The sequence below is a fragment of the Crocodylus porosus genome, unplaced genomic scaffold (genome assembly GCF_001723895.1).
Source record: "Crocodylus porosus isolate Cpor-Errol unplaced genomic scaffold, CroPor_comp1, whole genome shotgun sequence".
NCBI classification, from domain to species: domain Eukaryota; kingdom Metazoa; phylum Chordata; order Crocodylia; family Crocodylidae; genus Crocodylus; species Crocodylus porosus.
This window is the reverse complement of record NW_017728917.1, coordinates 35,431,789-35,444,827: the sequence shown is the minus strand read 5'-3', so window position 1 is coordinate 35,444,827 and position 13,039 is coordinate 35,431,789. Positions and strand designations below refer to the sequence as shown.

The 13,039-nt window shown below is 45.4% G+C and overlaps 1 protein-coding gene across 4 annotated transcripts in view; it reads right to left on the bottom strand.

The window, feature by feature from the left end:
• The window catches only part of LOC109311427 (centromere protein P-like), a 47,608-nt gene that overhangs the window by 18,991 nt on the left and 15,578 nt on the right, over positions 1–13,039 (bottom strand). For all 4 annotated transcript variants that reach the window (XM_019537069.1, XM_019537068.1, XM_019537067.1 and 1 more), the window contains one exon: positions 8,529–8,617. In XM_019537069.1, coding sequence (XP_019392614.1) covers positions 8,529–8,617 — 89 coding nt within the window. The remainder of the gene's footprint in view (positions 1–8,528; positions 8,618–13,039) is intronic.

Genomic DNA, 13,039 nt, shown 5'->3' with positions numbered 1-13,039 from the left:
ACATGCCCCCACAGTTGATTGCACCAACCAGCGCTCCTGCCTGCCCCTGTTGCCTGTCACCTAAGCGGGGAGTGCTGGCTGTCAGGAGGTGCACCAGTGTTCTCAGGGGGTGCACATGCACCACTCCATGACTGTGATCATTAGCTGGATGGATAAAATACCAGTAAAGGACATTGAGCTATAGATAGGACAAGACAAAGCACAAGCAGAAGCAGTAGGCAAGAAAATTTCAGCAGTGCTTTGCATGTGGACTAGACAGAGAGTAAGTTTTAGTTCCAAAGGACAGAAGTGAAGGCAGAAGATGACCTAGGCTAGGCTGCCATTATAGAATGATTGAAACATATGCAAGTGCTCTTTTAGCCATGACTGGCTAGCCAGCATTTTAGAAGTGGGCTATTTTGCATTTTGTTTTTGCTTTGAAAGGTGGAGAAGGGCTAGAGACTTATAAAAACTAAGCACATAAATATTAGAAATTTGCTACAGGTTTACTAAATTCTGTTTGCTGAATAGAAGACAGTGAGCTATAGATCTATGCCAAAGAGGAAAAAAGAACCACGCACTCTTAGCTTTAAAAGTAAACATTTAACAGAAGCATCTGTCCCAGGGGGACAAAAATGAAGGCACCGGAGCACCCTCCCGTGGCAGGACCCGAGGCTGGGTTGACCCGCCCAGAGAAAGAAATAGAAAGCCCTGAAAAGAGGGCATATTTACCACGCGCAGGAAAAGTGGAGCCACGTTGAGAAGGGCCGCTGGCATGACTCATCAGCCACTCACTCTTATTGCCAGCTGGGAACAACACTGGTGGATGATGTCACCAAAACCCTCCACCTGGCAGATTTAAAAGCCAGTGGCGGAGAAACGGAGACGGGAAGCAGCAATGGAGCTGGAGGATGAAGCTGCTCCCTGGGCTGCAACTCAACAGGACTAGCAGCCCCGAAAGGGACCAGACGGACATCCGCAGGAGGGGTCTCAACCACCTGAGAAGAATCGCACAATCGGCTCAGCAGGGCAGCTGGGCCAAGAAAGGACGGCGTCAGGGGATCTTGGGAACCAAAGACATTGGACTCACAAGTGGGATGGGCAGAGGCCCATACCCCAATTATTCTTTTCTTCCTTTTTTTTTTTTAATTTTATTTTGGAGGGCGCACAGAGCCCAGACCAGGAAAGGAACCTCTAGGGGCCAAAGGGAAAACCGAGGCAGCTAAACAGAAGCCTCAGAGTGAGAACAGATACAGAGATGAGGACGGTCCCATGTTTCACTGTCATCTGGGGTGAAAAGTCATCAAGGGATGGGCAAGGAGAGAAGGGGGTGAATGAGAACACCAGAAGGGGACAGGCCAGTGATCCATCATCTGGAGGTCCCGAGGGCTAGCACATGGCTAGGGTGTAGGGGAGGGGCCAAGCCCTGAAAAGAGGAGGTGGAGCCCCAAGAACACCCGCGAAGGGCAGCACCCGGTCTGCAACAATCCATGACAAGGAGCCCCACCACCAAGGAAAAGACCATGTCATGGCAGGTGAGTGCAGGGGCCTTCCTCGGGGTTGAACGCGACCCAGCACACAGGTCCCAGGGACATACCCCTCAGCCGGAACCAGGTGTGCACTTGAAGGCCACTAGAGAGCGCCTATTCAAGACCAAGCTAGTGCAAAGCGGTGCATTGGCCGGGAACCTACAAGGGGACCCACTGAAAGCTGACAACCCCACAATGCAGCCAGCAGTGATGACCCCTCCCGACCTCCTGGGCCAGAATCTGCAGGCCCTCACCCAAATAATAAATGCACAGCAGCAGACGATGGACCGACAAGATTGGCTACATCATAGCCTAACTGCTTTTAAGATGCTCAAAATGACCCAAGATGATGAACCAGAGGCGTACACTGAAGCATTTGAGCGTCACACGCTTATAACAGGGTTAGAGAAGGGACATTGGGCCAGTCAGCTGGGGGCCCTCGTAGTTGGTAAAGCCTGTGGCAGAAGACCACTTCTGTTTCTCCCCAAAAACTCTGCTCTGTGACAATTTGGTTAGGATGGGTCCTGCAGAGGGTACACACCTTACCCTCTCTCTTTAGGTAACTTGAGCTGGATACATTCCTGAGGGAGGGGGGAAACCTGCTCCCTCTACCTATGTGACTGGTATCACATACCTGGGTGAGAGGCTTGGGCTCCCCGGTGGGCTAGACACTACCAGTCTGCCCAGCAACCAGTGATGCATTTCAAATTGGTTGTCTGACAGCCAACAGGTGCTGGCCTCCATTGGACAAGGTAAATGAGGTCATAAGGGCTATATAAGTTAAGGAGTGCCCAGAAGGAGGGGGCAGCAGCCATGAGGAAAACTCAGAGAGAGAGAAGAGCTGGACCATCTGAAACTTGCTCTCTCTCTCAAAATTCATGATCAAGGAACTGCCTGCCTCCAGAGGGAATCTCCACCTGCCTCTGGATGATACTTGTGAGTGAGCTACCTGAGCTCTAACTAGATATATAGCTTGCAGTACCCCAGATGAGTGATCAAAGGCTACTCCAGCCACCCTGTTTGCTCTATGGGATTTCTCTGACACTACTCAACTCTGTACCTTATTCCAACCCTACTCCTTGTAACCAATAAAGTTTTCCTTTGTACCTAGCATGGGAGACCTATTGGGAGTGAGTCTAGATTATGCCTTGGGGTCCCCTTGGTTTGGCTGACTAAGGGAGACCACTACCTGTGCTTCCGACTGAGGGAAGCACCTCAAGTTCTTGAAGTGAGTTAAGGACTGTGAGTTGAAGTGAGTTAACCTTCAAGGGCTACTAGACCTGTGTTTCCAGGGGGTTCAGAGCCAGAATCAAGCCCACCCCTGGGTGGTGGCAGCTCTACCGCCAGCCTAGCGGGGTGTGCTCCAGGAAGGGGGTCAGCCAGACATGAGGCACCCCCAGAAAGGCACTTGGAGCCTGGAAGGTAGTCAGGCATAGAGGTGGATGACTCAATGCAGGAGCAGCCCCTACTGGCCCGTCACAAAGCCCAGGTGGCGTACCAGGGCTTAGCCCAGGATGAAGCCAGGAATTACGAACGGGTTAAGGCTGCTATTTTATACTGGCTTGAGATCAATCCCGAGTACTACAGGAAGCAGTTCCAGGCCAAGAAGGCCCCTGACGAGAAACGAACCTGGGTCCTGATGCAATTGCTACGAGACCTTCTGAACAAATGGATGAACCCAGTCAAAGATGACCGAGATGCGCTAGCTGACCAAATGCTCCTGGAGCAATTCCAGAATGACTTAGTTGAACACACTCAGTGCTGGGTCCAGCAGCACTCACTGACCAACTGTGAGGAGGCCTTAAGACTGGCAGAGGCCTTTGCAGTGTCCAAAACGATATACAGTCAAGAGAAACCTGCGCCAAACCCTGGAAACACTCAACCCCACGAGACTGAAAAAAAACAGAACCCTATAAAGAGTGGACCAAGAGTGGTGGTCTGCTTCCGGTGCGAGAGGATGGGACACTTTTCACAGAAGTGCCCGAGCTGCCCCACAGAACACTGGAGGCCCAATAGTTTTCCAAAAGGTCAGGCAGAGAGACAGAAACAGATGGCGGTGAACCAATGGACTGCAGTTATGCCTCCAGGGGAGATGGTGCCGCATGGAGCTGTCCCATTGTGAGAGCATGGATAGGAAACCACCCCATTCAGGTCAAATTGGACTCGGGATGTACCCAGTCATTAGTGCAGGCTGACCTCATCCCAACTCAATGGGGCAACCAGGAAACGCCAGTAAGGATGGCTTGCCTCTATGGTGAGACAGAAAGGGTCAAACGCCGGTGGGTTTGCCTTCAAGTTATGGACCATCAAGTTGAGCTGTTAGTGGGAGTCGCCCCACACTTGGCGTGTGAGATGTTACTAGGGCGTGACTAGACACCAATCTACAATGTCCTAGAAAGAGTATGGGATGCAGAGACTGGACAGCAGCAACTCAAGGATCGCGATGGGTGGCTCAGGAAGCTTGAAGATGGAGGGGAGTCAGCAGAGGACGCAGAGGAATGGACTTACATGACGTGATCAGTGGACCCCAATTCAGAGACGAGGAACTCCAGCAAGGACTCCAATTCTCAAAACAAGGGACAACCAACTAGAGACTGATGCCAGGACCCCGTGACACAAGGTAAGGGACCAGTTACTTTACCAAGTCCAGAGGGGGAGACAGGTAGGACAAGAGGAAGCCCAGTTGGTGGTGCCAGCCCAGTTTCGTCAGGCGGCATGGCAGCTGGCCCATGCAAATCCTACAGGAGGGCATTTGGGCTGGGACAAAACCATGGCCAGAGTGGCTCAATGGTTTTTCTGGCCAGGACTGGGGGAAAGACATTGCCCACCAGTGTGTGACATGCCCAGAATATTAGAGGATGCAAGAAGACCACCCTGCCTGGGCACCACTCCAACCATTACCCATTATCAATGTGCCATTCTTCCAGATAGCAATGGATGTGATGGGGCCCCTACCCCAGAGTAGTGCAGGACATCAGTATGTGCTGGTGCTCATCGACTACGCTACCAGAGGTGATCCCACTCAGGGCAGCAACAGTCCCACGAATTGCCAAAGAGTTGATAAAATGGATCGCTCGAGTGGGAATACCCAAGAAAATTTTGACTGACCAAGGGTGAAATTTCATGTCAGGGGTACTACAGGTTGTGTGTTGAACACTAATGGATAAAACACTCCCTTTGGTTCTGTTTGCTATCGGAGATACCACACAGGACTCGTTAAAGTACTCCCCATTTGAACTCGTCTTGGGATACCGGCCCCGAGGTCTGCTGGAGGCACTACAGTAAGACTTGGAGAGGGACGCAGGACAGTGAGAACCCCGACTACCTACCAGCAAGAATTCCAACAACGCATACAGGTGGCACAGAACACGGCCAGGAACAACCTCCAAGAAACACAACAGCGACAGAAGGTTAAGTACAATACCCCCACAAAGGAAAGGGAGTTGAAGCCCAGTCAGAGGGTCCTGGTACTCCTGCCAACTTTCACAAGCAAGCTCTTCACACAGTGGCAAGGCCCCTTCAAGGCAGTTCACAGGGTTGGGACAGTAGATTATCAGGTCCATAGGCCAGGGCACCAGTGGGAATGACAGATCTACCACGTAAACCTGCTATGCAAATGGCTCGAGCCCAAAGGGTGGACTACGTTTACAGAGAAAAGAAGACCAAGTTGTGGCAGGTGAGTGTCCCTTGGGGTTGAATGCAACCCAACACACAGGTCCCAGGGACATACCCCTTGGCCAGAACCAGATGTGCATTTGAAGGCTGCTAGAGAGCACCTATTTGAGACCAAGCAGATGCAGCATCCTTGTACAAGGTCAGAAAAAATGAAGGACAGATTACAGGAAACATTAGGTTTTAGAAGGTAAGCAGGTGAGTCTGAAGCTAAACATTACAACTTTTCAATTCATTCTTAAAAACACCAAAATGCTCCTCAAGAATGATGGGGGGAGGCGGGGGAGGGAAGCTTGCTAACCCTAACCCCCTTCCCCACAAGCTGCCACTGCCTTCCAGGAACACGGAGGGTGGGGGAGCTTGCCCCACCATCCATTCTGCCCCCCTCCGCCAGCACCCTGCACCACCGCCACCTCCAAGAATCAGGACCAGGGGGGCAGTCAGGCCAGCACCACTGGCCTCGCCCCCCACTCTGTCATGGCAGTGCTCCACTGTGCCACCACCTCCTGTCCAAAATGCTCTTAGAGGACTCCAATTGGTTGTTTCAGGAACCAGAGTGCTCCAAGAGTGTTACAGACAGAAGACGGACTAAGTCCTTTATTGTATTAGATGTTTTCAGAATTCTAAAAGGCAGTTAGAAGTCAAACAGTTTCAAAGTAGCAATTCAGTGTTGCAGTTAATATCTGCTCTAGCCCTCTCCACAATGAATGTAACTTTTCCAATAACTCATTACGCCAATCTGGAAACCATTTATCAAAAGTATCCTGATGTCAGAAGAAAATAGTTACATCTCAAATAGTTCATATGATCATTTAATATGATGATATGCCAAAAAATGAGGATTTTAAAAGTTTCTTTAACTGAAAAAGACAATGATCTCAAGTTATAGTTTATACCACAAAGTTAAAAAGGCAAAATAATTTAAGATGAAACAACATACTCCTTATCCCAATTTCTATTCCACTTTTACAGAAAAGTAATCATAAGTCAAAATTAAGCAATATAAGAAACTAAGTTCTTTTAAAAGAAATGGAAACTTTCCTTTAAAACCATAACCGTTTTCAAAAACATGTATTTCAGCACAATATAATACTCATGAATGTTTGCATCCAGACAGACATAAGAAAAAAGAAATGACTCTTGCAGCTGTGGTAAGAATGATTTGCTCATGTCTTGCACTCCTTCCATCCTACCCCTCCCTCTCAAAACAATGTGAGCCCATGAAAATTTTTTATATAAAACAGATGTGATGTAATGTTATACAAAATCCTGCAATCTACTGACATTCAAATTACAATTAGGTAGGAAAGAAATGTGAAGAAGAAATATTTACAAACGGTCAGAACAATTCGGTAATTTATGAATTAATTAGTTTACTACAGATAGACAAAGGATAGGACACCCAATTCAAAATAAAGAGAATTGCCAGACCAACTTCTCCATAACAGAAAGACACCCCTGTGCAGCACAAATCAGAAGTGCAGGCAAAAATTCTTATAAATCAATGATGAAAGAACTGCTTTTTATCCTATTAGCGGTCAGTACTGCAATGTCTTAATGTAGACAAAGGGAGGATTGGGACTTAAAATGTTCATGACCCAGATGTATGTTATAATGTGTATTTAAATGTTTTACTACCCATTTTCAGATGATACCTTGAAACTAAATCAACTCACTTTTGGTTCTGTAGGACTTCTCTCTCTAACAAGAGCATATAATAGGCACTATTATATACAGGTCACATCACCAAGAATATGGAACTAATTAAAAATAAAAAAGAAGACACCTACTTTAAAGGCATGGATAGTTGCACAGTATTTATAAAGATTGTCCAGTGCTTTATAAGACCCTATTTTCAGTTGCTTATACTTTTGCAGAACTCAATGATCATTATTTTAGCTGCAGATTGTCACATCAGGTGTTTGCTTCAGGCTGACATTTCTCTGGGGAAAGAAATCTGCAGAAATTGTTATATTAATTGAGCTGAGACTTAGGATAGCAGAATATACGTTCTTTTGCCAAGTGAAAAAATCATGAGACTTAAAGGCCTTTGAAATATCTTAAAACTCCTCTCAACTTAAAATGCGGGGGGGGGGGAGGAGGGGCAGATAGACTGTGCCCAAAAGCTTGCCAAGAACCTTTTTCCAACTATTCAGTTGGTCTAATAATAGATATCACATCTACTCAAAGAACCTTGCCGCCTGTGTCCTCAGACCAACATAGCTACAACCAAAAACCCACCAAGAGTTCAAAAAGAAATCTGGGGTTAAAAATATTTTAGCTTGTTGTGGTCTGAGTTCTTTGCAACAGAATTGCTCTATTATTTTTCCATAATCAAGAAACAAGTGAAAGCTAAAAACTGGCATTTTCTGAGGGGTGCTTTGAGTAAACAAAGGTTGAGAACCGCTGCTTTAGCAGCAAAACACCTCTAAAACTACTATCTTCACTGAGAATGCTCAAGCCTACAGGTTAGGGAACTCCCCTCTTGTCAGCACAGAGGCGGAAAAGGATCTTGGGGACATCATTGACTCAGAGATGTACACGGGCTGGCAGTGTGGGGAGGCAGTTAGGAAGGCCAACCGCACCTTGTCATGCATCCACAGATGCATTTCGAGCAGGTCCAAAGAGGTGATCCTCCCCCTCTATGCGGCACTGGTCAGGCCGCAGTTAGAGTACTGTATCCAGTTCTGGGCGACACACTTCAAGAGGGATGTTGACCGCATGGAGAGGGTCCAGAGGAAGGCCACTCGTATGATCAGGGGACAACAGGGCAGGCCCTATGAGGAGAGGCTACGGGACCTGAACCTGTTCAGCCTCCAAAAGAGAAGGCTGAGGGGGGATCTTGTGGCCTGTTATAAACTAGTCAGGGGGGATCAGCAGGCAGTGGGAGTCACTGTTCCCCCGAGCACTGCCAGGAGTGACCAGGAATAACGATCACAAGCTGGCAGAGAGTAGGTTTAGGTTAGATATTAGGAGGCGCTACTTCACGGTCAGGGCAGCTAGGGTCTGGAACCAACTTCCAAGAGAAGTGGTGCAGGCTCCTACCCTGCGGGTGTTTAAGAGGAGGTTAGATGAACATCTTGCTGGGGTCGTTTGACCCCAGTATTCTTTCCTGCCATGGCAGGGAGTCGGACTAGATGATCTGCTCAGGTCCCTTCCAACCCTAGAAACTATGAAAGTAAGCCTCTTACAGCTTCTACTGCTTACCACATTGTACAAATGCCATACTTACACCTTGACTGGGCACATGGAAGCCACAGATATAAGGGCTCAATGTCTTTCACTGCTGTGGCTGCTACAGGCCAGAATAAGACTGGACACAATAACAGAAACCAAAAAAAACCTTACCTGGACATAATTTTGCTTATATCACAATATTCATCAGATTCCATTATAATGCTGAGGTCAGTAACAGTAGCAGATGTACCTTCTTCACTCTACATTGAAGAAATAATATATCTCTATATTATATAATCTTCATCATTAAAGACAACAGACAAATTAATCTGTTTACTTAAAATCATACAATCTCAACCACATTAGGTACTTAAAATATAGTGTCCTTAAAATATAGATTCTGAAAAAAAAATCTATCTGAAAATCCAAATAATAAAAAAATCCCACTCTGTTGTATTACAAATTATTGTTGTCTGACAGCCACACCAAATAATTTGATTCAAACAAAATTAAGAAATTATCTCTTTGTACCACACTTGTTTTTTTCTTGCATTTGTTTTATATTTTATGCCACGTATTTTTACTTTAAGTTGTTTACTTTATTATAATAAAGAATAAAAATATTTGGAGAAAAATGAAATTGAATGTCTTCAAAATTATAATTTCAACATATTTAAAGTTATTTTTCACAAAGCTAGAGTATGAAGAAATAAATTCAACTAATAAAACATGACTAAAAAAAATGACCAAAGACTATTTGTATTACACACTTTAAAACATGCAGGAGAACTACGTTTGGGAAAGGAATATGGAAAGATTTGAAAAACAGAACTTGGCAAGAGATCCTTAAAAAGACAGCATGAATATTTCCACTGTGTACTAGGGGTTATTATACAGTTTTTCCTACAGCAACAAATGTGAACATATGGAAATACGAGATAGAGGCAACAAGTTTAATGGAAGTGCAGGAATCAAATGAAAACAAATCATGCTATTCTGTAGTGCTATTTGGACAGAAGCATTCTTAATGCTGTCATGAATTGAGCTGGAAAAAGATTGCCAAAGTACTACAAAATTCAATAGCTTGAATAAGTAGCACAAGGAAAGGTCATTTAAAATTTACAGCAAAACCTCAACACGGGCAGAGTTGCAGTCTCTGCTAATAGTTATTGGCTAAAATTTTACCTTTATAAGAAACTAGTATTCCAAGAAAAGGAAAGCCAGTTTATGTCCTGATACCATCTTGCAGTCGAACAAAATAGATATATTTAAAACATTCAAGACAAAGGCAATTGTTACTTAATTGACTGTTTCCTCAGTGCTTTTCAGATTTTATATGGTAGAATACAAAAGCTAAAGTTTTACTTGTAGTTGGAACTAACACAAGTGCAATAGAGTAACAAGTCATGTGGAATTTCTAGCCCGTTTACAAAGCACCTCCCATGTGTAGATCAACAAATGTTCCGTATATGAGTGAAAAAGTGTGTCAATGTTCTTTTAAATAACATACCATTCCCATTTTACAGGGTGGGAGAGTCTCAAACATATATATGATAATCCCCAAATTTTAACATTTTGGACTAAGGCCCAAATCCTAATTTTCTAACAGTGTTAAGACTCTCTCTGCACTGAAAAAAAAATTTGGTAGAGTGCACTTGTCTGCCACAGTGCCAGTCTTAGGGGTGGGCAATGTGGGCAACCACCCCAGGTGCCATGGTCACGGGGTGCAACACTCACACATACACGAGCTGCCTGTGCTCACAGCAGCACTCTCCCCACCCCACCCCAGCTATTCCTGCCCCAGACAGGAGGGGCATTGCCCAGCCCAGCCCAGCTCCCCCCTGCCTCCAGCTGCTGCTCAGGAGAAGCAGGACCAGGCACATGCAGGTGGCAGCAGCAGTGCCTGTCCACCTACTTAACATGCCATGCAACTCCAACTCCCTGCCAGATTGTGCCCCTTGACCCTGTAATTCTGGCACTTTTGTTTGAATTTTTGCCAACCAGCCGGGATGGCTATAAAATCCAGGACTATTCCAGCCAAACTGAGACATATGGTCACCCTATGTACAAATATATCAATCCTTAAGATGTAGCATACTTTTCTAAAACATAAAAATAGTACATTGTCAGTCATAAGTAGCTAAATACTGCCATCTAATGGTGTTTTAAATATTCTCATACAAAATTAAGAAGTTTGGGGGCAATTAACATTTTAACATGTAATTAATTATGCATATTCAATCAAACGTTGAGTTCACAAGGTACTAAAATGAGGTCCAAGAAGTTGGAAAATCAGGCAAGTAAATAAGTGACAGTAAATGCAAGTCTCTCTCTGGCTTCATCAAGGCTAGGCTGCTGTCCTGCAGAGAAGGACCTGGGAGTTACCATTGACCATAAACTGAATGAGAGCCAAGTGTGCCCATGTTGCAGAAAAAAGGCCAACAGCATACTGAGCTGTATTAACAGGAGTGTCACTTACAAATGAAGGAAAGTGATTCTTCTGTTCTATTCACCACTGGTGTGGCCTCACATGGTATACTCTGTACAGTTTTGGGCCCCACACTTCAAGGCTGGGCACAGATAGGAAAGAGCCTAGCACAAAGCACCAAAAATGATTATAAGCCTGGGAAGCAAAATTTATGAGAAAACGCTGAAAGAACTAGGGTTATTTGGTCTGCAAACGAAAAGACTGGGGAGGAATTTGATAGCAGTCTTCAAATACCTGAAAGGTGATGATAGAGAAGCTGAAGATGGGATTTTCTGTGGCCAAAGGGGACAAAAGTAGAAGCCACGGCCTCAAGCTGCCCCAGAGGAAATTTAAGTTGGACATTAGAAATAATTTTCTAACTCGCAAGCATTGGAAATTTTCAAAAGCAGGTTAGACAAACACCTGTCTGAGACAGTTAAATCAGGGATGATTGTGGTTTGAGTAGGGGTCTGCACTAGATGACCTTGAAGTCCCTCCTAGTCCTACTTTGTTATAATCCTACCTATCTCTACTTTTTGGTCAGCAGCCCAAAGTGAAGTTGGGGCAGAGAAACTCTAGTGGAAAAAACAAACATAGAAAAGACATCAGAGACTGCTTTTTAAAAGTGAAATTCTCTCTAAGCCAGTGATTCTCAACCAGGGTGCCATGGCACCCTGAGTTCCCTTGAGATCCTCTCAGAAGTGCCACAGAACACCACGCAATGTTAGTACTGTTAGGTGTGCAAACATGATTCACATGATAAACCCAAAGATTTCAAATAGAAATCCATATTAAAAATATTCTGACCTTTTTAAGTCCTTTGAAACAAAATTCCTCTACTACAGGTATATTTTAGTAAGAAAAAAACTTGTGAAAACTAAGAGCTAGCATTTTCTGAGGGCTGCCTGGAGTCTTATACAGGACACTCTGAGTATAAGAGGTTGAGAATGACTGTTCTAAGCAAATAAGCCATCCCATCAGAATGCACAGAAGGAATAATCAAAGACAAGGCTTTACCTTTCCAAGGATAACTAACCTAACTCTCAGACTCAAGAGGGATGCAGATCCAGAGAAAGTATATTTAGAAGTTTATTGATTTGCATAAATCTATAATTCTTTCATGTTAAGACTATAACCTGTGTTTATACTTTTGCAAAATACAGTTAAAGCTCTGTTTTCCGGCATGAGTGGGCAACGGGGGGGTAATACTAAAAATGCTGGTTACCTGGGGCACAGGGATTTCCAGCCAGATGCAGAGCAGGGTGGGAGGGGGAGAAGATGGCGGCCACACATGGAGTGGGGGGGGGTTGGCAGCAGCTGCACACAGAGCAGCAACAGCACAGGGTGATGGGTAGCAGCGGCCACCGCCGCATGTGAGCTCCCCCCTCTACATCCAGCCGCCTGGCCGGAAATTCTGATTAATATAAATGCTAGGTGTTAAATTCCAGAAAACAGGGCTTTTACTGTATGCAGATATTGGTTTAACTTCCCTTGAATGCAGCTATGAACCACACTAACCATAGATACACAGAGCTTCAGGAAAAGTGTAAAGCAGCTGAAAAGGCTTCTTCAGCTCCCCATGATAGAGTGCTCTGTACTTCATCCTAGGAAGGGTGCCCAGCCTAACCTGCTCCCCTTTTCCAGCCACTTTACAGAAGGAGCCAGACTGGCCATGTGGAAGCAGGATGGCACCTGCTCCAGTCCACCCATCTTGCTCCCAGACACCAGCAGTGCCTGCCCACCTGCCTGGTGCACCATGCTGATCTGCCTCCCGCTGGACTGTGCCCCATGACTCTGTCTCCAGCAGCCAATTCCAGAACTTCTGCTTCAATTTTCACCAACTGGCCAGGATGCTGACACAGCCTAAAAAATCTGGGACTGTCCCAGCCAATTCAGGCATATGATCACCCAAATTAAAAGAGAATTGGCTAAGCACATGCAGGTACCAGTCCCAGCTTTCTTCTAATTCAAATACTGTACACACTCATTTAGCACTCGCTTTTTTAAAATATTCTAATCTCTAGGAATCTGGGTTTCTCACTTGCTGCAGAAAAAGTGGATTTTCTCCTTTAAAAAGAGAAAAACCTGGGAATCCATGGGTTTCCCATTGCAGGCTGGCAGGCTTCTAGCCTGTAAAGAGCTGCTTGGGATTGTGAGGAGTGGGATACAGGGGGCACAGGGCAACACATGTATGGGCATGCATACATATCCATGT